The sequence below is a fragment of the Diabrotica virgifera genome, chromosome 4 (assembly GCF_917563875.1).
Source record: "Diabrotica virgifera virgifera chromosome 4, PGI_DIABVI_V3a".
NCBI lineage: Eukaryota > Metazoa > Arthropoda > Insecta > Coleoptera > Chrysomelidae > Diabrotica > Diabrotica virgifera.
Window position 1 is genome coordinate 118,007,575 of NC_065446.1, and position 26,469 is coordinate 118,034,043.

At 33.9% G+C, this 26,469-nt stretch overlaps 1 protein-coding gene across 1 annotated transcript in view; it reads right to left on the bottom strand.

Moving 5' to 3' along the window:
- Positions 1-26,469, bottom strand: part of LOC114337502 (calcium-dependent protein kinase 6) — a 182,621-nt gene that overhangs the window by 95,559 nt on the left and 60,593 nt on the right. Inside the window, exon 3 of the mRNA XM_050648381.1 lies at positions 14,791-14,882. Coding sequence (XP_050504338.1) covers positions 14,791-14,882 — 92 coding nt within the window. The remainder of the gene's footprint in view (positions 1-14,790; positions 14,883-26,469) is intronic.

The window sequence follows — 26,469 nt, forward strand, 5'->3', positions numbered from 1 at the left end:
ACCGATCCCAGGTACTTAAAACTATTGCTTTTACAATCAGTTCACCATCCAAAGATACCATGTTATTTGTAGTAACTCCATCTTTAAATGAACATTGCAAATACTCTGTCTTTGTCCTACTAAGTTTTAAACCTTTTTCCTCCAGAGCTTCTCTCCACTGTTCCAGTTTTTGTTCTAAGTCTCTTTCACTATTTCCTACTAACACGATATCATCAGCATACATTAAGCACCATGGAATGTTACTCTGTAGTTTCGCTGTTATCTGGTCCAAAACTAATGAGAATAAATACGGACTAAGTACCGAGCCCTGGTGCAATCCTACTTTCACATGGAATTTATCAGTCTCTCCCACACCTGTCCTAACACTAGTCGTTACTCCCTCATACATATCCCTCACAATCTTTACATATTCACCAGGGACTCCTTTCTTATTGAGTGCCTACCACAGAATCTCTCGAGGAACTCTATCATATGCTTTCTCAAGATCAATGAATACCATATGAGCGTTTGTTTCTGTACTCCTGTATTTTTACATCAACTGCCTTATAATGAAAATTGCATCTGTTGTTGATCTGCCCTGCATAAAGCCAAACTGATTCTCGGATATTTCGGTCTCTTCACGTATCCGTCTATCAATTACTCTTTCCCATATTTTCATGGTGTTGCTAAGCAGTTTTATAACCCTGTAGTTTGTACATTGTTGTATATCCCCCTTGCTTTTGTAGACAGGTACTAGTATACTGCTTCTCCATTCGTCTGCATTTGTCCAACTTCCATAATTCTATTAAGGGGATGGGTACGTATTTTCGGCTGCAATGCTATTCAAATGGGGATTTATTTTTTTTTAAATCCTGAAAAAACTAATAAGTATTTTTGAAAAATTTAAACGCAGAATGAAAGATTACGTTTTTACCGAGGGCTCAAAGTCCCTGAAAACTTCTATACTGTTTATTTTAATAAATTACAGGGGTGAAAAACTAAGAGAAAATGTAGTGTGATTTTTAATTTCAAATATCTCATTCAAAAGAAACTTTTTATTCATTCTAAGGGACTTTCGGCCCTCGGTAATAAAGTAATCTTTCATTATACGTTTAAATTTTTCAAAAATACTTATTAGTTTTCTCAGGATTCGAAAAAAAAATGAATATATTTGGCGTAAAAAACTTTGACAGGCGTCAAAATGTTCCTTTCCTGTTAAATAAACCTGCTAGCCACTTTGTTCCTGTCTCTCCCAATGCTCTCCATACTTCCCCAGGAATATCATCTGGTCCTACCGCTTTTCCTTTCTTTATTTTTTGAAGCGCTTGAGCCACTTTCTCGTTTGTTATTTTGGTGACCATTGCTGCTACTGTCTCCGTTGACTCTACAGGCTGTCTGTCAAATTCTTAATTTAATAAGCTGTCAGAGTACTTTCTCCATCTCTTTTTGACATCCTTTTCGTGAACTAGTATTTTATTATTTTCATCTCGGATACATCTAATCTGATTAAAATCTTTTGCTTTCTTTGCTCTCTGTTTGGCTATTTTATATATCTTCGTTTCGCCTTCCCTGGTATCAAGTTGATCGTATAGGCTTGAATACGCTTCTGCTTTGGCTTTTGCTACTGCTACTTTCGCTTACTTCTTCGCCACCGTATAGTTTTGAAGATCTGTATCGGATCTGGTTTCTTGCCACTTTTTATATAATGTTCGCTTCTCTTTTATTTTTCCTTGTACTTCGTTTGACCACCACCAAGTCTCTTTATCCTCAAACTTTTTTCCTGACGTTTTCCCAAGTATTTTAATAGCAGTCTCTCGTCTCTCTAATAATGTTGACCATTTTTCTCCAAATTGTGTTAGGGCTTCCTTTTTCATGTTCCAACATATTTTGTCTACTATTCTATCCCTGAATAGACCTTCTTTCTCATCTTTTGGCATCCACCACTTGATTTTTTGTGGTCCTCTCCGATATTTTTGTTTAGTTTCGCTTTTTTACTTCGATGTCCAGAACAAGCAGCTTATGTTGTTGGCTGACTGTCTCACTAACTATTACCTTGCAGTCCTTGCATTCACGTAGTATGTCTTCTTTCCTTATCATGAAGTAGTCTATTGGGGATTGATGTTGTCCACTTTTGTTGGTAATAAGTTGAGTTTCTCTCTTTTTAAAGAATGTGTTAACAATCGCCATATCCAATGCTGTTGCTAATTCAAGCATGTCATCTCCAGCTTAATTTCTAGTTCCAAAGCCTAATCCCCCATGTATTGTTTCATATCCTGTCTTGGCTTGGCCCACATGTGCATTGAAATCACCTCCTCTTATAACTTTCTCCTCTGCTGGAATATCACTCAGTAGGTCTCCTAATTGGTCATAGAAAGCTCTTCTTTCATTCTCACCCAGACCTGTTTGAGGAGCATACACACACAACATTCAATACCTCTTTATCAATTACAAATTTCACTGACATCATTCTATCACTCGTTCTTACAACTTCTACTACGTTATCTTTCATTTCACTATCAGCAATTATACCAACTCCATTTCTAGTGTTACTACTCCCTACATACCACAATTTGTATCCTTCACCTAGTTCTTTCGCCCTTTGTCCTTTCCACCTAGTTTCTTGAATACAAGCAATTTGAACTCTTCTTCGTTTGAGCGCATCCACTAACTCCAGACTCTTACCTGTAATACTACCAAGATTCCAAGACCCTATCCTGATTTGTCTAACCTGTAATGGTGTTCCCCCTGAGATAGTTCTCACCCGGAGATCCGAACGGAGGCTCATTTTACTTCCGGAATATTTTTCCTCAGGAGATGCCATCATTTCAGTATAGTATTTCAGTATAAGTTTTTATTGCGTTGGAGAAGGTCTTTTCATTTTTAGGGCCTGAAAAGATTTTCTTTTGGATATTTGATACCTGAATGTCTTTTCTATCAGCGCCATACCCTGCCCTGCACGTTTAGCCAATACACCACCAATGCAACCAAAGTGCAGTATTACCCCACACCCGCGTATTACCCCACACCCGCCTGCATTTTTCTGTATAGGCCAGGATCCCTACTGTAAGGACTGCCCTATAAGCCAATATATTGTTGCCCGTATCCTGCCACTAGGAGGCACGTACTTTATTCGGGATACGTGTCTTTTAGATACAGATATATTTTAGGAGGAAATAATTGGATAACAGCTCAATATTGACAAAGTGTCTTTGTACCTACTAATTTCAATATACACTAGGTACTCCAAGAAACGCACCACCCTAAAAATGGGCAATTTTTGATGACTCGAATTTCCTAAACGTGTCGTCCGATTTAAGCGATTTTTTAATATCTTATAGTCTTATTCTTTAACAATATCGCCGTAATAATATTGTTGCTAGACAGGTAAATTTTCACTGTGTACCGGATTTACCAATCAAAATGTGTTTTTGTCTCAAAGTTCACCACACCCTGTGGAACATTCTAGCATTTATAAAATACTGAAATTAAAAGCCAACTATATATAGCCTCAGATTTTATTAACATTCTGTTTTTTTATTCAATCGCTTATGTTGGATAATAAAAAAGTTAGGTACTTTAACAAATAGCCATGCTTTGCATCAATACAGTGTGTGCGACAAATTTTAAAGGGTAACTCTACACGAAAAAGAAATGACAGTTTGCTTTATAAACTTATGTCCGCAAATGCTTCGTTTCCGAAATACGAGGAGTGGATATTTTTCATACATACTGATCATTTATTTATTGCTCTAAAACCGGTTGAGGTTTTTTTCTTTCTTTTTTGGCGTGGACTATGGTCATTCAGCCAGTCTCAATCAAAAGTAAATGTATTAAAGATATTGCCAATTAGTGAAATTTGGTTATTATAATATTATTACAATTTTTTACTTCTTATTTACCTACTCATTACAGCTAATGTACATACTATGTTAATAAATATAAATATATTATACTACTTAATGTTTATCAAGAACACATAGTGTATACATTTTACAAATAAAAATATTAATGTTAATATTAAAATAAATGCATTCTTTTTTGTATTTTATTTTAGTTTTTTTTGTTTTGTTTTCTTTTTTGTTTTTTTTGTCACTACGATAGGATGTCAACCCGGTTCAACCCCGCGGAGGTTTAAATCCTCTTAGTGATTTTTTTCTTTAATTTTTTTTATTTATTTTTTGTTTCATGTTTTTTTTATTTTTTTTAATATTTTTTTTAAACATATTTTACAAATACAGTGGAACCCCGTTAACTCGGATTAATCGGGACCGCGGCCTATCCGGGTTATCGAAAATCCGGGTTAGCCGGAGAAAATGGTAAAAATTAATAAAATATGGTATGCTTACAGATAAACTCCGTTATAATTGTCACACAGACACTGGTAAACCACGTTCGCATTCCACACAAAACCACACATACAAAGCGTCGTCAAGAGTCTCATTCTTAGCTTTATTAGCTTTGCACCGATTGTCCAAACTGTCTTTTGTTATCATTTTGAAAAAAACATCTTCGATTTTAGTTCTATTTTTCTTCCAATCCGGTACTGTAGATGTACCGACACCATATAATGCTGCAAGATTCACCTTTACCAATTCTACTTAATGCTTCTAGTTTCTTTTCCATTGTCACTACAACATTTTTACGTTTTGTTGCCCTTATAGACAAAAACACGCACACAAAATCTGAATAGATTTACGAACGATTGGAAGCGAACAATACGACTTTACTACACACAATACCGTCTCTGATGTTATGTTATTTAATAACAGTGATGACTAAGACCATTGTTAAAAAAAGAATATTAATGGTCTTTGTAATGGTATATGTAGTTCAAATTACACAAGTACCCATTATCTCTCAAATATTATATTACATAGAGTTGGTACAAAACCTCGTGAACCTTGAAAATGCGTATGTATAACCGAAATAAAATGAAGCCAAAAACATACGACTATTTTATTTGCTGCGAATTGCGCGACAGGGTCCCATCTGCACCCTGATATTTTCAGTAATGTCGAATTCAATCGTTTCGTTCGTATATTGACGTCACCAAATGAATGAATTAGGTTCACGAGATTTTGTAACAGCAATACATCGGTGCCACTTCGGTATGCGGTCTACCGTCTAATATGTGGTCTACGGCAATTTAGCTGATTCCGCATGCGGTCTACGTACAAAAACAAATTAGAGAAACTATTACAAACATTACTATTTTATTATTACTAACAGCTTCACTGTTCAATTGGTAATTATACAAAGAGTCTACATTCTACCACATCCAATACTATTTTAATATTAAATATCATGCAACCGCAGTAAATATCGGTTTTTGCCTGAAAGGAGGAAGACCTAACCCTTCGGTCCAAACCCAACTTACGGGTATTAGAGTGAGAGAACCGCAGGGCAGGAGGTATTTGACCGCTGCGCGCAATCACAACCCACCCTTTTTATTATCACTAAACGGTCTTTTCAGCGTTTTAAATTAACACTCAAGGCCCATTTCGTTGATTCAAGTTTATATAGGCAACCCAAATTACATGCCGGTAATCCTCGGTTCGGGATTTAGACAGAATAACACGTGAAGTTTGAAGTAAAGCACAAGTATGACAAGTAAAGTAAAGTATAAATATAAATAATAAATAAAAAGTTTGTAATAGTTTCTCTAATTTGTTTTTGTACGTAGACCGCATGCCGAATCAGCTAAACTGCCGTAGATCGCATATCAGACGGTAGACCGCATACCAAACTAGAAACTCTGCCGTAGACCGCATACCGAAGTAGCACCAATACATCTTTATTGTTGAAATTTTTGTCTGATAAAAATCGGTCCGGGTTAGCCGGAGTTCCGGGTTATCGGGGGCCGACTTATCGGGGTTCCACTGTACCTATAACTAATTACAATAATATTTTACTATCCGACAAGAAAGATACCAAACAGTCAAAAATTTTCTTTTTATTCAGTGACAGAATAAAGAGAATATTTGCAGGGAGTGGCATGTTCTGGTCTATAATTCTTTTAATTAGGTGATTGGTTGGGTGTTTATGCTTTTTGCATTCAAAAAATATGTGGTTCAAGTCACTTTTAACCTCACATTCTTGACAAATATTCGAATCTAATATGTTTATTTTAAATAAATGTGCAGGATAACATGCATGTCCAAATCTAATTCTACTGATGGTGGATATGTATTTGCGAGGGAGGGTGAAATTCTTGTACCAAGGTTTTTCCGGAATAATCGGTTGTATCAAACTGTATTGTGTTGTTGATATGTTACAGTACCTTTCCCAGTGTGTTTTCCAGCTCTTCATCTGTTCAGCTCTTAAACAAGCAAAAGCATCTAGAATGCAGGGCTGATATTTGGTTACTGTTCCATGGATGAGGGAATTTTTAGCTAATTGATCTACATGCTCATTATGTGTAAGTCCTTAATGTGCTTTGATCCACATAAGTTTTATTTTTGGGGTGTGTTTATTAATTTCAAATAAGATTTTTTTTATTAAAAAAATGTATGGATTAGAAGTACTACAAGGTAGTTGAGGTGTTTGAATAGCAGTAAGCACAGATAATGAATCAGACAAAATTACTGCGGAATTATAGGATGCCAACTTGAAATAAATTAAAGCCTCATATACCGCCGCAGCCTCGGCAGTAAAAATGGAGAAATTTGAAGGCAGTTTAAACATTTTTTTCTATAAATTTATCTGGAATATAAAAGGCACAACCAGTACCATTTGAACTTTTGGATGCATCTGTAATTTTTAACGTAGTTGTTTAAAACAATATTGTTTAATAAAGAGTGCTCATGATAACTGGGTTGTATTATATCTACTTGATTTAGTAGCTCAAAGAAATCTTCGAAATCTACCACTTTATTTGCAACTGCAAGTTCAGTATTATTATTCGCAGTATTTCGAAATGCGTCACATAACGGTGGCGAATTTTTGTGAGCCCAATATTTATTTGTTAAATCAAAATAATTTAAAGTACTAATTTCTTTATATAAACAAGTGTTGTAACATCGGATCTTAAGAAAAAATTTTTGACTGAGATATTTCCTTCTGAATTTAGTGGGCGATTCCATTGTTTCAACATAGAGTGGTTCAATAGGGGTAGATCTCATAGCACCTATGCAACAACGTAATACTGTGTTTAGAAAAACATCTATGCGACCTAAAATATTGTTACTAGCCGATCCATACAGTACTGAGCTATAATCTATAACAGATCTGATATATGAACGATAAAATAGTAGACATGTTTCAACATCTGCACCCCACCAAGTTTTTGCAATTGATTTAAGAAAATTTAGTGCTTTACTGCATCTATCAAGCATAAAATCAACGTGCAGTTTCCAGGTCAATTTGGTATCCAGAATCATACCCAGATATTTTACTGATTTACAAACAGGAAAGTATAATCATCATTTAATTGTATTTGTTCTCTTTGAGGTACATTATGTCTAGTGAATATACAAATGTTAGACTTGTTGTTTGCTAACTCAAAACCATTTTTTTAAACCACTCACGGCACTGTTCATGGATATGTTCCAATGTGTTTAAGCCATCATTATATTTTTTAGATTCAGTATAAATACAAAAGTCATCAGCATATTGTATTATATTAAATGAAAAAATATTGTCGATATTAATATTATGATAATTAGCTGTGTAAAGATTAAATAGAAGAGGACTTAAAACTGACCCCTGTGGAAGACCTGAGCTATTAAAGCGTGGTCCAATGAGTTTATTATTTTCAACCTTGATATATATATTTTCCTGTTTTTGTAGAAATTGACAATATTTTGAGCTAGAAGAGAAGGTATTTCGAATCGATGAATCATTTTGTCTTTTAGCATATCTAAATTGACACTGCACAATGCACCTTCAATATCCAAACATAACATTGGTACATACGTATTTCGAGAATATGCATTTTGAATGTGAGTTACAATAGTAGCGAGGGCATCCATAGTACCACATCCTTGTCTGTAGCCGTACTGAGAATTTGGAAGTAGTGTTTTCTCATTTATCCACCATTCAAGTCTTACTTTCAGTATCCTTTCTAAAACTGTGAGAATACAAGACATAAGTGAAATTGGTCTGTATGATTTTGCCAGATTCGGATCTTTGTTTTGTTTTAAAATTGGAATGACTATAACTTCTTTAAATTCTTCCGTACCTGCATAAATGACTTCATTAAATATTTCCAATAAAAGATCTTTAGCGATTGCAGGGAGCATATTAATCATAGGGTACTTAATATGGTCATATCCAGGACTTGTGCTAGGACGATTATTTAAGGTATAACTTAGTTCCGTTAGTCTAATCGGTTGAAATAAAAAATGATTTTTGTCAGTAACGATTTTCTTAGATTCATTAGACATAGATATTGCTGTTGGTGGAGCTATTTTGTCAAAAAACTCTTCTATCCAAGTATCGTCAAAAGATTATGATTTTGTTGGTGATTTTCTGTATAACTTCCTAGCTTGAGTCCAAAGTACTGATGATGGAATTGATTTATTGAGAGAAGAAACCCAATTCCCCAATTGACCCATCTAGCTTTGTTTTGCAATACTTTTTAGTTGTTTTTTGGTACTTGCCGTAATTGATTGACATTTTATATAGTTCTCAAAATTACGTTCTTTTTTATAATCTTTGACTGAAAATTGACGCTTTTTAATAATCATGTCACATTCAGTATTCCACCACGGTGACGGATTCCGAGTTCTTGGCTTAAAAGTTGTATACTGTGGTATTGCAATCTCAGCAGCATAATTTATACTATTTATTAAATATTCATATTTGCTTGATACATTATTTCGAACATCACCATTGTTATTAAAAAAGTTTTCTACCAAAGAAGTATATAAAGGCCAATTCGCTTTTTTGATGTTCCATTTATTTTTCGGTAAAATTGTTTCTGTTTCGTCTTTAATGCAAATATCCACATGTATAACGAAGTGATTCGATCCAAGATAGTCTGAAGAGACATACCATTCAGTCTTACTGACAAGATCAGGACTGCAGAGAGTAACATCAATCATTGAGTAATTCTGATTAGGTTGAGTTAATAAAGTTGGATTTTCATTATTTAAAACTGTAAATTCAAGATCATCTGCCATTTTAATCATTTGTATTCCAATTTCATCATTTGTACTTGAACCCCAAACAGAATGATGGGCATTAAAATCACCTCCAATTATAACTGGTTTTTGTACCTGGGAAAATATGTTCATCCAATCATTTATTGTGCATTTAATTTTAGGTGCTCTATACAGTGATATAAATCTAATTTGTCTATTTCCATATTTAATTTTTATAGCACATAACTGTATTTCATTATTGTACTTATTATTTTCTATTTTTAGTTCAGTAAAACAAATTGATTTATTTATAAGTATTGCAACTCCATCATAACCATCTGACCTATCATTACGAATCAGATTATATACATTAAAATTATATAATACATTTTTTTTAAACCATGTTTCACTAATAAGAGACTACTAAGTAATGCATCAAACTATTTTTATTTGAGACAACAGAACGAGCATTCCATTGTATTATTTTTAATTTAGGTTGACAGGGCATTATTTATTTAATATTAATCACAGTACCCTCCAATACCTGTTCAATGCTACTGACTATTCATTTTTTATCGATTGATCGTATATCATCAAAATTTTGTATACCTTGTAAAAGTTGCAATATAAAAGTAGAAAGAATTTCTGTTACATTTATCTTAATTTCAATATTACCATAATTTGGTACGGTTGTATTAACAGGTAAAGGCTTATCAGGCCCGAAAACAAAAGGGAACATCGGTTTCTCAGCAGTCGTCTGTGCACTTGGTGAATTAAATTTTCTTTTTTTATTAGTATTATTTATTTCAGGTTGAGTAAAAGCAAAAGAAGTTGGGTTTTTAGAAACTGGTTTAGATATCGAAATATTTTTACTAGTGGAAGGCAGAGTAGGAAAATTCCTTTCATTATCTGCTAAACATTCAAAGGAATTATTGCTTACAAAATTTGAAAAAGATTTGTCACAGTAATTACGTGCCTCTAGAAAGGACATCTTATGCCCAACCATTATATTTTTAATTTGTTTTTGTTTCTCAAATTGAGGACATTTTTTTGATATTGAAATATGTTCCTTACTCTTACACATACAAAATATGACTTCTTTACTACAATTGTGATCTTTTTCTTTAATTTGACTGCATTGCATACATCGTTCTTGTGTACTTTTGCACTGACCGGATACGTGCCCAAATATAAGACATTTATAACACTGAACGACCCTTGTAATATACTGTTCTACAGGGTAAAATAACTTATTAAAGGAAACATAATTTGACAAAACGTTGCCTTCAAAGGTGACTATTATCATTTTTTTTTATTGACAAACTCAACTTTATTGTCATTTATAATTTTACGTTTGGTTCTGTATATATTAGTAACTTTAGACGAACATTCTATAATTTCCATTAAATAATCTACGTTAAATTTCGTATCTACATCGCGTACTATGCCCTTAATTTCCAACAAATGATTTGGTATGTAAGCTTTAAGGTTTTCCAATTTCAGTGACTTATTATTTACCAAATTATTTGCCTCCAATAAGGACTTCAACATAACCTTTATGCGATTTTTTCCTAAACTTTATGCGATTTCTACAATGTTAGTGAGTTTAAGTTTCTTAAATAAAATATCTGCGACACACATAGGATGCAATTTGCCCAGACTACCTTCATTATTAAGTCTCTCAATATAAACCCATATATTTTGTATATTATACTTATCTGAAAGCAGGTTAAAGGTTTTCTTTGCTGGTTCCATGTAAGCATTTTTGTCCAGAGAGTCCTCACTATTATCTACTGACATTTTCGTCAACGAAGACGTCCCTACACGTGTTTCCCCCATGGGGGAACAAAATAATGTTATACCCGTATAACACACAAAACAGAAACTTTTAGTAAATCAATACACTTGAAAATAAGCCCGGAATATACCAAAAAACTGCCAAAATTCATATTTTTTTGGATAAATCTAAGAAAAACGAGCACGACTTTGACAGTTATTTTGACAATGAACCGGTTGAGATAAATGCAAATGAAATTTAGCAAGTTTTAAAAGGTAGTTACATACATTTAAGAATTTTATATTCACCATCTCGGGTAATAGGACTTGTATGCGCGTCAATGGAGAATATAAAATTCTTAATTGTATGTCAAACAATGTGCAATAACTACCCTTTAATTTAAAACCTAACAAATTTCAATTTCATATCTCAACCGGTTTTAGAACAATAAAGAAATCGTCAGTTTGTAAGAAAAATTTCAACATCCCGTATCTCGGAAACAAAGCATTTGCGGACATATCGCCGGTGGCGGTCCGGAATAAGAATGAAGTACCTAACTGTAAATTTTGTCAATTCCTGTTTATTGCGTAATTAACTTCTAAAATACTGTGTATAGATGATACAAAAGCGACATAATTGTAACTATTTGTTGAGCCACTACAGAGTTGTTGCGTTGTTATTGAAATAAGCACCATTTTAGACCGTGTTTCAGATAAATAGTGACGCAACTGTAAATAGGGTTGAAAATGGGGGACTAAATTAAGATAATGAAATTCGGACCAATAGGGATGAAAATATAAGCCGTCGCTGTAAGAATAAATAGCATACTAAATATTTAAAAATAGTTTTTTTACAGAAAAATTTTAGATGAAAAATGACGCGACTGTAAAAGGGTTGAAAATGGGGGGATTAAATTAAGATAATGAAATTCGAACCAATAAGGATAAAAATAAAAGCCATTATCCCTATTTTAAAAATTTAATCCCTATTTTAAATATTTAAAAATCGTTTTTTGCTCTCCTGAGAAATTTGGCTTTTTGCAGTTAGGTCATTCTTATTCCGGACCGGCGATATATTTATAAAACAAACTGTCATTATTCTTTTATGCAGAATAACCCCTTAAAGTTTGTCGCACTTATTTAGAAACACTCTGTATTGATGAAAAACATGGCTAGTTGTTAAAGTACCTAACTTTTTTATTAACCAACATAAGCGAATTAAACAAAAAACAGAATGTTAAGAAAACCTGAGGCTATAGTTGGGTTTTAATTTCAGTATTTTATAAATGCTAGAATATTCCACATGGTGAACTCTGAGAAAAAAACCAGTTTGATTGGTACACCCAGTATTAGGTGACAATTTAGGCAAAACTATATTAAAAAAATCACTTAAATTGGAGAACAGGTTTAGGAAATTCGAAACATAAAAAATGACCAATGTTTAAGGTGGTGCGTTAATTTCTTGAAGTAGTGTATATTTTGCCTATTTTCATGGGCATCATCAAGGAAATCAGCTACAATGATGGTTATTAGGTACATAAGATTAGCTAGCATAAGATAGCGTACTTACTACGTGAAAATTACCAACTTCTCGAGAAGAACCACGTTGAAAATTTTTGGAGCCATTATCAAGAGGGATATGATTCCGTCCGAGTACGGGGTCTCAATCGGCCTACTCCCCTCACTCATGACGTACCAGTATCTTGATCTCGAGCAGTGCCGCAAAGTAGGCAGTTGCCTAGGGGCCTCGACCCCAAAGGCGGCCTCGCAGCCCTCGCAGGGCCCAAAACGAAAACTATAAAAATTTTTTTTAGCTTTTAGCGTCATCGCGCGTATTTCAGCTGTCGGGGCGTTTTTCAAATTCGATGGCTTCACGATCATTCTCGATTTTTAAGAGCAGATAGGAGGATGGTTTTTTTGCTTTCTCGAAATATATTTTATGACCTGTCTGAATGTGATGTTGAGCTAGAGCTGAAGTAGTATCGGAATGTTGTACAGATATAGAGTGTTCGATTTTTAAGAGCAGATAGGAGGATGATTTTTTGCTTTCTCGAAATCTATTTTATGACCTGTCTGAATGTGATGTTGAGCTCGAGCTGAAGTAGTATCGGAATGTTGTACAGATATAGAGTGTTCGTAAATACGGTTGTGGATTCGTCGATACTAATGTATTCCATTCAGCTGGGAGAGGAAGAGATCGAATGTATCTCCATCTCCACTATGGAGCCAAATGACGAAAGTGTCATCAACGTACCTACCGTAATCAGCAGGTGGGTTTGAGATTTGATGAGGAAATGGCTGCTGTTTCGAAATGTTCCATGCAGATATCATCTATTAGAGGAGAAACGGGGGATCCTATTGGACACCTTTGATTTGATTATAATAGGGAGAAAAGCTCTAGCTAAACCCTAAAATCAGGTGGCTTAACCACATGAAGTAATACAGAGGATGTCCCATTAGCCAGGGCATCCAAAGTAACGTTAAGTACGCCTCCCCATTCGGTATGTCCTTCGGTGGGGAGGGGTGGTGGTATAGCTTGGGGGTCAGATCACTACCACTCCATTACGTGGTATGACCGGTTTGATCTTCGGACAGGTGGATCCCACTTTTCAATTGGAACACACATGTCCCCCGGGACTGGGGTTGATACGAGCATGTGTGTGTGTGATTTGACTATAGAAATGATTTTGGAATGAAAAGTGTGTATTACACATGCAGTGTTTTATAAGAGATAATGTGTCTTGGAGAATTTGATGTTTAGAGTCCAAGATGGAAATGGTTTCATCAATAGGAATATTCGTGAATAAAGAAACAATTTCAAGACTAATAACTAGTATATCTGAGGGTGAAATAGAACTGTTTTTCAGAAGATCAATGAAATGGAAAGAATTTTTGACAAAGGTCAAGGCGTTTTCGGCTAATGGTTGTAGGGATAAGGAGAGATGTTTTGCAATTTCTGAGTGGGGCAATTGTAAGCACTGACCATGGGTCATAGGGGGACTTATGGATTTTTGGCCATATATTCTTGGAATTCGGGATGATTTTTACCTGGGTATAAGAGATTGTTTGATGTCTGGAGGTAGAGTGGACTTATTTATGACTGATTTGGTTGTTTTTTCTAGATAGGTAGTGGGATTGTTTAGGATGCGTTTGTATTCTGTGGAATTACATTTGTCGCTCGGAAAAATGACGGTCCCAGGGTTGTTATTAAGTTCTTTAAGGGTACGTCTTTCTGAAATACTGATATTTTGGTGGAGGTTTGAAAGTACGGAGAATTCTGGTGGCATCTGGTCTGGCAACTGCGTCTTGGTCGAAAGAAATATGTCGGTTGGTGTGACATACTGCCAAATTGGTTGTCAATGAATCGGACTGAATGACGAAGACAAAGAATAAGATTTCGGTAAGTCGGGCTAATTATGATAAAGATGAAGCTCCTTGTACCTTGACTAAACATTAATTTAAAAGGAAAGGCGCAAAATGTCGCCTGTCAAAGTTTTCAATGTCTTTTAAATGTATTCATTTTTTTCGAATCCCGAGAAAACAAATAAGTATCTTTGAAAAATTTAAAAGCAGAATGAAAGATTGCGTTATTACTAAGTGCCGAAAGTCCATTAGAATAAATAAAAAGTTTCTTTTAAATAAAATATTTGCAATTAAAAACACACTAAGTTTTCTCTTTCTTTTTCACCCCTGTAACTTAGTAAAATAAACATTAGAGAAGTTTTCAGGGATTTTCGGCCCTGAGTAATAATGTAACCTTTTATTCTTCGTTTAGAATTTTCAAAAATATTTATTAGTTTTCTCAGGATTCGAAAAAAATTAATACATTTAAAACACATTGAACATTTTGACAGGGGACATTCTGCGCCTATGCCCTTAAAATTAAATAATCACACACATAGTAATTGGAGTCATCGCATTGGAGCCATAGTAATTTATTAAAAGTACTTACATGTCAAAGTTTCTTTAGCTTGCTTCATATAATTTGGATTAGCATATTGATAATGTTCGAGAAAGATCTCAAACAAATCACACTTGGTTTTGCTAAAAAAAGAAAAGAAATAAAATAATGAAAAAAAAAAAGAAAGTCCCAGATACAGAATCCATTATTAAAATAATAATAGACACTTATTTAAATCTGAAACTTTCCTTATCAGAACGCCTTTTTGTTAACATCCTAAATCTCTGCCTTTTACAATTTATACGGCATAGAGACGACGAATATAAAAAGCGAAAAGGATTCTACAATATGCAATCACTTTCCGCTTTCATTTGTCTAGAATAAGGTACGAAAAAAGGTTCTTAGCAGGTAATCACAATCTGAGTAAAGATAGAAGTGTAGTGAAAGAAAATTTATATGTTTCATTTCGATTCAGAGACGATGCACAATCTACAGACAGCTGTTTCTGTTTACAACGTCTTCAGTGTAGCTGCGTGCTCGCCTCTGAATCAAAACGAAACGAAATTGTCTTTTTAAGCGGAATTTTAAAAATAGATTAAAATCCACCATGATAACGCTGCCACGACATCTCTTAAAGAAGATAGGAAAGTCCCAGATACAGAATCCATTATTAAAATGATAAGAGACACTAATTTAAATCTGAAACTTTCCTTATCAGGACTCCTTTCTGTTAACATCCTAAATCTCTGCCATTTACAATTTATAAGATATGGGGCGACGAATATAGAAAGCGAAAAGGATTCTTCAATATGCAATCACATTCCGCTTTCATTCGTTTAGAATCAGGTACGAAAAAAGGTTCTTAGTACTCACAATCTCTGAATGAAGATAGAAGTGAAGTGAAAGACAATTTATGTTTCATTTCGATTCAGAGGCGATGCACAATCTACAGACAGCTGTTTCTGTTTACAACGTCTTCAGTGTAGCTGCGTGCTCGCCTCTGAATCAAAACGAAACGAAATTGTCTTTTTAAGCGGAATTTTAAAAATAGATTAAAATCCACCATGATAACGCTGCCACGACATCTCTTAAAGAAGATAGGAAAGTCCCAGATACAGAATCCATTATTAAAATGATAAGAGACACTAATTTAAATCTGAAACTTTCCTTATCAGGACTCCTTTCTGTTAACATCCTAAATCTCTGCCATTTACAATTTATAAGATATGGGGCGACGAATATAGAAAGCGAAAAGGATTCTTCAATATGCAATCACATTCCGCTTTCATTCGTTTAGAATCAGGTACGAAAAAAGGTTCTTAGTACTCACAATCTCTGAATGAAGATAGAAGTGAAGTGAAAGACAATTTATGTTTCATTTCGATTCAGAGGCGATGCACAATCTACAGACAGCTGTTTCTGCTTACAACGTCTTCAGTGTAGATGCGCACCTACATAAAATAAAATAATATTTAAATTACTATAATATTATAAGACTGATTAAATATTAAAACCTCGTTTTATCTAGTGAACAGACAAAGACTAGATTGCAATCTAATCTACTATTAATAATTATTAAAAAAATATAATCCCTGAATCAGTTTAAGATTATTTTAAAATGAAACATACATATATGTATATCGATTGTGACCGTGGAAAAATAATTATTAATATTTATAATATTTTTTTTTATTTTTCCAATTTTTCAGGTAATAAAACAATTAATAGTATCGGAACACTCAGTAATTCTATATCTCAAAAATAAATTTACATGAAGGTATTTAGAATTGATGTTCTAGTGCTAGTGATACTCTTGCACCAAATTTATAGCTCAGGTACTTCCCAAGGAATGGTTAACGTCGATCTTTTTTTTGTGTCCCCAAAAAGAAAAACCTTGCGCCGATTATCGCACCATTAGCTTGATGTCCCATGTACTAAAGTTGGTACTGAAAGTCATCCATAACCGAATATATCATAAACTGGACATAGACATCATTGATACACAATTTCGGTTTCGCAAAGGCCTAGGAACGCGTGAAGCTCTTTTCTCACTTAATATATACCAATACAAAGGTGCCTAGACGTCAATCAAGAGATATATTTATGTCCATTTTATTGACTATAATAAAGCTTTCGATAAAGTACGACATGAACAATTGAATGCTATGCTGGAACAACGTTGTAAACGCCAAATTACATTTTGTTGACAAATTGAAAAAAACACTATAATTAATTATTTTGAAAAAAGAAATATTTATGCGCCTAATATGATAGACTATAGGATGCATAACATTAATATCAACAAAAATAACCTTAGGTTATATACAAAACAAGCATCTATGAACTTATATGCTACATTTTAATAAAACAACGTGTTAAATCCCCGTCGGTTAAAACGTTGTTGTGTGGAAGTAAGGTGGTTAAAACGTTGTTTTAGAAACAAAAAGTTAAGTAGGTACACGTGAAATTGAGAAACGTGTTTTCCCTCTATTAATTTGGGAAATCACTGACTTGGTTATACTAACATCAGTGGCGGCTCGTGATTTTTACAATAGGGGAGGCTATACCTAACTGTAAAATATCTAGACAAATTTGCACTAGCAAAAAAATGCGCCAAAAAATGTAATTTAAGGCCCAATCTTTTGACCATTTTTTATTTACATTTCATAATATCATCCTAATTCATAATTTCATGATATCATATCATTTTAAAAATAGTTAGTCTAATAGTAAAAGTTTAATACCAAAGTTTGTGTAGTTTATTTGTTAACAATTCCATCTATTTGTAAATAGATACCTATGCATATCAAAATAAATACAGATTTGAAGTTTTGCCGTCCATACATAATGAAGCTTCAAATTTTTTAAGATACTCAACTGAATTTTTTTAATTCTAAACGCGGCCTACTGCGAATTCAAAAACACGATAAATTACCGATATTTTGCTTTGAGTTAGAGATATCGGAAAAAGTTATTTGAGCAAGTTGTTCCAAATATTATTATAACCCCACATACCAAATTTCATAACAAAATTCGCACTTTTAGATTTTTCATTATTTTTAGTCAGGACCCTAAAATTCGTTGTCCCGAGACGCATCCAACCACCCAACGGAGCTGAGAAAGTACTCTGCCTCCCTTGGTATATCTCCGGGCAGCGTGTGATGCCGCCGTAGATGCCACTGTTAGGAGACCGGGTCTCCTTAAACGCCTGCTGCGCTGCACGGAGCATTAGCAAGGGAGACTGTTGGGCTTCTCGGCTCCGTGCTCCGTTCATGCATCTCGGGATAACCCAGGGTCCTGCCTACAATAATATGTAATAAAACTGAGACGCGATCATGCGTTCTAATGCTAATGCTCCGTACGTATGGATAATTAGTGATAATATGGAATTTACACGTTGTATAATAGTGAGAGTAATTGTTGTTTTCGCGATTCATGATAAACAAAACAGTATAGAGTGTGTAAAAAATTTATGGGGAGGCTGAGCCTCCCTTGCCTCCTCTGACGAGCCGCCACTGACTAACATCTATTTTAGCACGAAATGACAAATTACACGATTGAAAACGTTGATTAACAAAATACGTGCAGAAAATTTGACGCGAAAGACGACCCACTTTAACACATACAACATTGTTACACCGAAAGTTGAAGGTTGACTAATTTTCAAACATTCAAACTACCAAAACAGGCAAGTTAAGTCTCATAATCAGGGCTGCTTTATCCATTAAACAATATAGGCAGTTGCCCAGGGCGGCACAATATGGGAGGGCGGCACAAATACTGTACAAAAATATTTATATACAGCGTGTCTACTTGAGTTGGAAACATATGGGAAACTTTTTTATTATTAATTTTACGAAAAAAAGTTATTCTTTATAAAAAGTTCTGCATGCCCCAAAACCCAAGATTCAATCATCAGATATCAAATTTTCTGAATATTATACGAGGTATGTCAAAAAATATGAATTTCGGTCAAGGGTAAAGTACCTTTATTTGTCTCAATATCGAAAATTCATATGATAAAAAGTTGTTTGGAATTAAAAACTAAGATCAAATATGCAATTACATGCTTCTTATTGAAAAAAAAAATTTCTCAAATTTAAGGATACCCAACATTGTTTTTAATTATTACAAATATGATAACTCGTTTATTATTCATTTTACGAAAAAAAGTTATTCTTCGTAAAAAGCTTTGCATAGTCTAAAATCTAAGACACAACCATGATATATCAACTTTTATTAATTTTATACGAGGTGTGTCAAAAAATATGAAATTCGCTCAATATTATAGCACCTTTATATTTCACAGTATTTCAATTAGAAGGATGTAATTGCATATTGACACATAGTTTTTAGTTCTAAACAACTTTTTTAATAACTGTTTTCAATATTGTGAAAAATAAAGGTACTTTACTCTTGAGTGAAATTCATATTTTTTGACATAACTCGTATAAAATTAACAAAATGTGATATCTGTTGGTTGCATCTTCGGCCTTATGACCTACAGAGCTTTTTATAAAGAATACCTTTTTTTCGTAAAAGTAATAATAAAAGAGTTATCGTATGTGTAATGAATCAAAACGAAGTTAGTATCAATAAATTTGAGAAAAATTTGGAAAATATTTTTTTCCAATTAGAAGCATGTAATTGCATATTTGAGCTTAGTTTTTATTTCCAAACAACTTTTCAGAATAAGCATTTTCGATATTGAGAGAAATAAAGGTACTTTACTCTTGAACGAAGTTCATATTTTTTGACATACCTCGTATAATATTCAGAAAATTTGATATCTGATGATTGAATCTTAGGTTTTGGGGCATGCAGAACTTTTTATAAAGAATAACTTTTTTTCGTAAAATTAATAATAAAAAAGTTTCCCATATGTTTCCAACTCAAGTAGACACGCTGTATAAAAATTATGGATCTGGGTTCTGTCATTAAAGAGTATTCAATAAATTACTCTTTCAAATTACTTTACCGCAAGGAAGCCAAAACATTGTGCCCAAATAAAACATATAAAGAAATAAGAAAGAGAAAAAGAAAAATTCAATTTCACGAGGGAGCCGATGATGAACTAAACTTTTCAGCTAGTGATGAGATGAAAGTCCACACATTCATGAATGCATTCGGAATGCATTTGGATACCACAATAAAATCACCAATTGACATACCTATCTTAATATTTAAAGGGAGTTAGTGCAGTCACTGAAGGTGGATATGAGCTATTACCTCCGATTTCGTTGAACCTCCATCGATTTGCATGAAAATTGGTGAGTGATTAGAGGATATCTCAAGGAACAAAGATGACATGGTGTCAACTTGCGCTTTTACCCTGGGGGTGGATGCCAACACTTCTCGGGAGTGAAAATTATTTTATTAAAAATATCCCCAGAATTCGATAGAGGGGCAAATTCTAAGCAAAATTTGTTACATAAAAGTTATTAAAATAAATCAAAACTTTTTGAGTTATTAAAGATCAAAGATTTTTTGATTTTGGGAGAAAAATGCATGTTTTTAACCGATTTTTCATAAATAACTTAAACATATAAGATTTTACAAAAAGGTTATTACTACCAAAATTGAATCTAATAAAAAATGAAATAAACTCCTTACTGAAAAGACCTTTTAATGTTAGTATCCCAAATCCCAAGTATTCAAGCTTAAATAACGGGAAAATGATACATTTTATAACATAACCTTATTACACATTAATTTGTCAAAGTACTTAGAAATGTCTATCAAATGAGGCCCCGAACAAGTTGATAGCATTAAAATTTATGCACCAAATATTTTTCAAAATTTATCTTTTAAGAATTTTTATAACTCCGTTAATTTTTACGACATCAAGTTTGCCTTAACACCATTTGAAAGTTAATTTTATTGACTATTAAACCACGTTGAATATAATCTTTTAAACCCCTTACTTTTTAAAAAAATAAAAGGTTAAATGGCCCCGGTTACATGGTTCTGGCAGCAAAATTTAAGCTTTAAACGTTTCTATCTCGGTTATTTTTTACCCTATAGTTATATACCCTATAGTTTTATACAGTATGTATAGTCATATAAAGTTAAAATATTTGATACAGAGAAAACTAAAATTTGGTTATACATATATCACTTTTTACGTATATTGAGTATTTTTGGAGTTATTATCAAAAGAAAATGAAAGTTAGGATAATTTTAAAAATTCTGATTTTTTTAAATTATATCTTTTTTTTTAATATGCATTCTAAACCAGTCCAAATTGCTGAAATTATTATTTATGCTAATATAAAGAAATTCTTCTAAGGATTACTATAAATTTTAATTTTTGTGGAAATGGCGTATGTTTTATTTTTCACTTTTTCCTAAAAAGTTCTAAAGGGTTCTCTTATTTTCATCATAATTTGCTTAATTGTGATGATACTGACTTATACTGGAGCTCATTTAATAGGTAGTCCGAAGTACTTTGACAAGTGTTTAGTAGGTATATTTTATAAAATGCATCTTTTTCCCGTTATTTAAGCTTGAATACTCCGTTGAAAAATATACATTCAATTAACCATAACTTACTTTGAATTAACTAGTTCTTTAAGCAAGGAGTGTATTCAACTTTTTATTATCTTCAATTTTGGTAATAATAACTTTTTTGTAAAAGCTTATAGTTATTGAGTTCTACGTGAAAAACAGCATTAAAATATGCATTTTTTACGAAAAAATAAAATCTTTGATCTTTAATAACTCAAAAAGTATCGATTTATATTAATATATTGAAAGATATTTTCCCTAATTTTGACATTGCTTTGCACATTTACTTGTTCTGCCCAGGTGCCAACGTGTCCGCTGAAAAGTCATTTCTAAATATATAGGACATAAAAATTTCTCATCAAGTATGACGCAAGAACGTGCAATTTGTCGATTTTGTCAAAAAAAAAATTTTTTTGAAAAGAAGTCTCTGATGCGATGAATTGGAATGAAAATTTATTCTGTTATAGGTATATACACATCGTAGTTTAAATCCATTTTTAGTGAGTTTGCAATTTTTTTTTCGCACAAATGGTACATGGTTGAAGGGCGGCTACTACAGAATGGCCTAGGACGTTAATGGACCTAAACGCGACCCTGCTCATAATATTCCCCACAGTCAGCAGTACATTATTTTGCACATTTAGAACTTTATTCCATGGAATAAGAAATTTTGCTTAAAGTTTGTCTCTCTATCGATTTATGGAATTATTAAAAAAAAAGAAAATTTCATCCTCGAGAAGGGGTGGCATTCACCACCACGGTAAAAGCGCAAGTTGGCATCATGTCACCTTTGTTCCTTGAGGTATCCTCTAACTACTCACCAATTTTTTATGAAAATATCATGATATCGGAGGTGGAAACCTTCAGTGACTGCACTAAGTGGATTGAAAGATATTTTCCCTAATTTTGACATTGCTTTGCACATTTACTTGTGCTGCCCAGGTGCCAACGTGTCCGCTGAAAAGTCATTTCTAAATATATAGGACATAAAAATTTCTCATCAAGTATGACGCAAGAACGTGCAATTTGTCGATATTGTCAAAAAAAAAAAATTTTTTTTGAAAAGAAGTCTCTGATGCGATGAATTGGAATGAAAATTTATTCTGTTATAGGTATATACACATCGTAGTTTAAATCCATTTTTAGTGATTTTGCAATTTTTTTTTCGCACAAATGGTACATGGTTGAAGGGCGTCTACTACAGAATGGCCTAGGACGTTAATGGACCTAAACGCGACCCTGCTCATAATATTCCCCACAGTCAGCAGTACATTATTTTGCACATTTAGAACTTTATTCCATGGAAAACCCACATATGAAAGTATTGGCGATTACAACGTTGTTCCAGCATAGCATTCAATTAATGAATGTCCTGAAATTGAAATTAACGAGGATAGCCTACAATGACCTTAGGATCATATCTAATTTATACTATAAGCAGCGAGCAAAAGTACGTGTTAACGAACAGCTGTCAGAGGAACTTGAAAGTAGACGCCGGATGAGACAGGGATACGTATTGTTGCTAGTTCTTTTTAATGCCCACCCGGATGAGATCCTCTTGAGGGTGAAACATCTGGAATAAAGATGAACGGAGTTCCCATTAACAACATTAGATATGCAGATGACACTGTCATCTTAGCCGAAAATATTAAAGATCTTCGGAGACTGGTAAACAGAATACCGATATTTGGCCAATAATACGGTCTAACAATGAACATCAAGAGACAAAATTTATGAGAATATCTAAAACTCAAAGACCTAACGAGAATCTCCTCATAAACAGAACCAATGTCGAACGAGTAGACCAATATGCATATCTTGGAACAATGATCAACTCCACAAATGATTACTTCCAGTAGATTAAAATTAGAATATAAAAGGCTAGAGCGAATTTTAACAAAATGAGAAAAGTGCTCTGCACAAGAGATCTAAAGTTACAGCTAAGAGTAAAGTTGGCTAGGTGCTACGTTTTCTCGACTCTGTTTTACGGAATGGAAGCTTTGACCTTAAATGCGCATCAATAAAAACTGGAATCGTCTAGAGTATGCCAATGAATTAAGTAAAACGTGTTTTTGCACCGTCTCGGACGATATAAAAGTCGGAACGAAAAGCATAGTTGGTTATTATTCTTGGAGCGTTCATCGAAGAATAATAAACAACAACGAGGTATAAGAGGCGAGTTATCCCCAACAATTTTCCGCCGTCGTTTTAGTGCGTTGAACGAATCGGTTTTTCCCTTTACCTATCCTTATACGAACGGTTTTTCCCTTTACCTATCCTTATACGAGCGGTGATCGTATTTCCCTACATGTCTTTTCCTCTGGCGAGCTGAGCGAGATTTCCTCTCCTTATACGTCCAGTTCATATTAATAAAAGTAATTCCTACTCCACCCGATCGTCAATATCATTCATTCATGTACAAAATATCGTCACATCGACCCGAACCGAAAGCTCGATGCGTAGATTATAAATATATTTTATTAACGAAATTAACGAGTAACTAAGGCTAATTATCTTATCTTTTGTATGTTTTGATTCCAAATAAAAATGTCTTAAAAAGTGAACTTTTGTCTTCGACTGATTTTGTTACCTGGAGCAACAAACGCAACGACCACGTTACATTAGGCTTGCAGACGGTAACACTCAAGAAATAAGACACAGCTATCATACCATATGCCTAATCAATAATGAATGCCGTCAAATTAAGTTTTATTACATGCCAAATCTCTCGTCACAGGCGATACTAGGCATCGATGACATACGGAAATGTGGATTCTGCATTGATTTTTCGATAAACTCCAACGACAGTAAAAACAGTATGGACGTCAACGTCGAATTTGCAACAAAAGTCGATGAATTGGATTCAGCAATACAGGAACGAGATACTAGTAACTTTACAGAAAGTACTTACAACGACGGCGTCGCAAGAAGTCAATTGAACACTAAGCCTACTTTAACGCAAAAACAACAAAACAAATTGGAACTTTTCTTACAAACCGAAGTGACCAATAGGGTGGTTCGAAAAAAACTTTTTTTCTTATTTCAGATCGCTATAGTGCGCAAAAGTTGCCATTGGTATAGACTTGAGAACAGCACTAATTATTATTTTTTTATTAATTTGTCTTCCGGTCGCGCAATGCCATCGAAGTTAGCAAAAATTGTGAAAAACCTTAATTTTTCATTTTTTTTTAAACAGGCCAGATGGTTTCAATTGCGTTCCTATACCATGAATTAACTACTAAAAGTATGTAAAATCAATATAAATTCACTTATTATACATATTTGTTTCATCTCTTCCGGTCGCGTAACGTAATACGAAATGAGTCAAATTAGTAGTTTTTGCAAAATTTCAAAGTTTGGCCGTTTAGTACAATTTAATCATACGACTTTTAGAGATGCTATAGTTAAATTCAATTCAATAATATATTTAAAATCCAAGCATCTAAGATACATTTTGATATTCAAGTGGAATTGGGTCGCGCAGCTTCGTCAAAAACAGCAGACTACCGAGAGGCGAATGCCAGCGAAGCTCGCGCAGCCACAAATAGAGATACATGTGGGAAGACCTCTACAATGGAGTATTTGTCTTCTCCATTACAACGAACTGCCATTCCGCCACCTTTTCCAACACTTAGATGGAAATACAACAGGCACTGTAGGATATCCGGACCGATTGTAAAGGCCCTACCTAATTGTGAAAGACTACCAGTTGTTGTTGATTTTAATCGTTAGCATCTCTGAGCGGTGCAATAATGTGGTTCTAATATAGCCGTCTCTGGAACTGTGTGCACACACTTTACTTGAAGCTACGGTCACTAGTTTAACGCATCTTTCAACTGCCGGTGTATGGCATGGCAAAGTATCTATACTCATAACAGGCTTGAAGTCATTGCTCACATACTGTTTTATCTCTTCATTAGTCAATGTTCTTAGCAGTAGAGGTGAGTCAGTGTACTGGTGTTCTATTTGATGATTTCGTAATACTATTTAGCTTCAAAGTTTAAGTTTGGTGGTTTAAAGATTCTGATAGAGTCACTTTCAGATATTGCTTGCTTTTCCTTCATGATACGCCTAAAGCCTAGCTCTCGAATATGGTTTCTGTCATCAGTTACCATAGCCAAAAGTAAATTTTCGGGATGGGCAAAGTAAGCATTCCGTTGTAAAACGGGATCAACAACTTGAAGAAGCTCTTCTGGTAAGTACCTTGAATATTCAATGATTTTGTAATCATGTCTAGACCCATCTGTGAATTTGTGGTTTATTTTTGTGGCAAACCACAAAGGCATATTATAACATTTGAGAACGAATGTGACAATCTCTCTCAGATTTTCAGAAGGGTTGGACACATTGTTGTATAAACGCAAAACTCGGTTTGCAATAGTAAGCCATCTTGAATGTGACGTTGGGATAGGATCACGTACCCACTACAAAGTCTTCTGAACAATGTCCTGACTTGATGATTTCTGATATCTCAAGCAAGTACAATTATTGGTGCTTGCAAGAATATGCTTGTCAACTATTGGAATCTCACAATCAATAGGATTAAAATCAAGAAGTGGTAGTCTTTCACAATCAGGTAGGGCCTTTCCAATTGGTCCGGAATATCCTATTGGGCCTGTTGTATTTTCATCCAAGTGTTGGAAAAGGTGGTGGAATGGCAGTTCGTTGTAATGGAGAAGACAAATACTCCATTGTAGAGGTATTCCCACATGTATCTTTATTTGTGGCAGCGCGAGCTTCGCTGGCATTCGTCACTTTCGCCTCGTCTCTCGGTAGTCTGCTGTTTTTGACGGGGCTGCGCGACCGAATTCCACTTGAATATCAAAATTTACCTTATATGCTTGGATTTTAAATATATTATTGTAATTCAATTAAACTATACCATCTCTAAAAGTAGTATGATTAAATTGTACCAAACAGTCAAACTCTGAAATTTTGCAAAAACTACTAATTTTACTCATTTTGTATTATGTTGCGCCACCGGAAGATATGAAACAAATGTATAATACGTGCATTTATATTGATTTTACATACTTTTAGTACCTAGTTAATTCATGGTATAGGAACGCAATTAAAACCATCTGGCCTGTTAAAAAAATATATGAAAAATTAAGGTTTTTCACATTTTTGCTAACTTCGATGGCATTGCGCGACCGGAAGACAAATTAATAAAAAAAATAATAATTAGTGCTTTTTTTAAGTCTATACCAATGGCAACTTTTG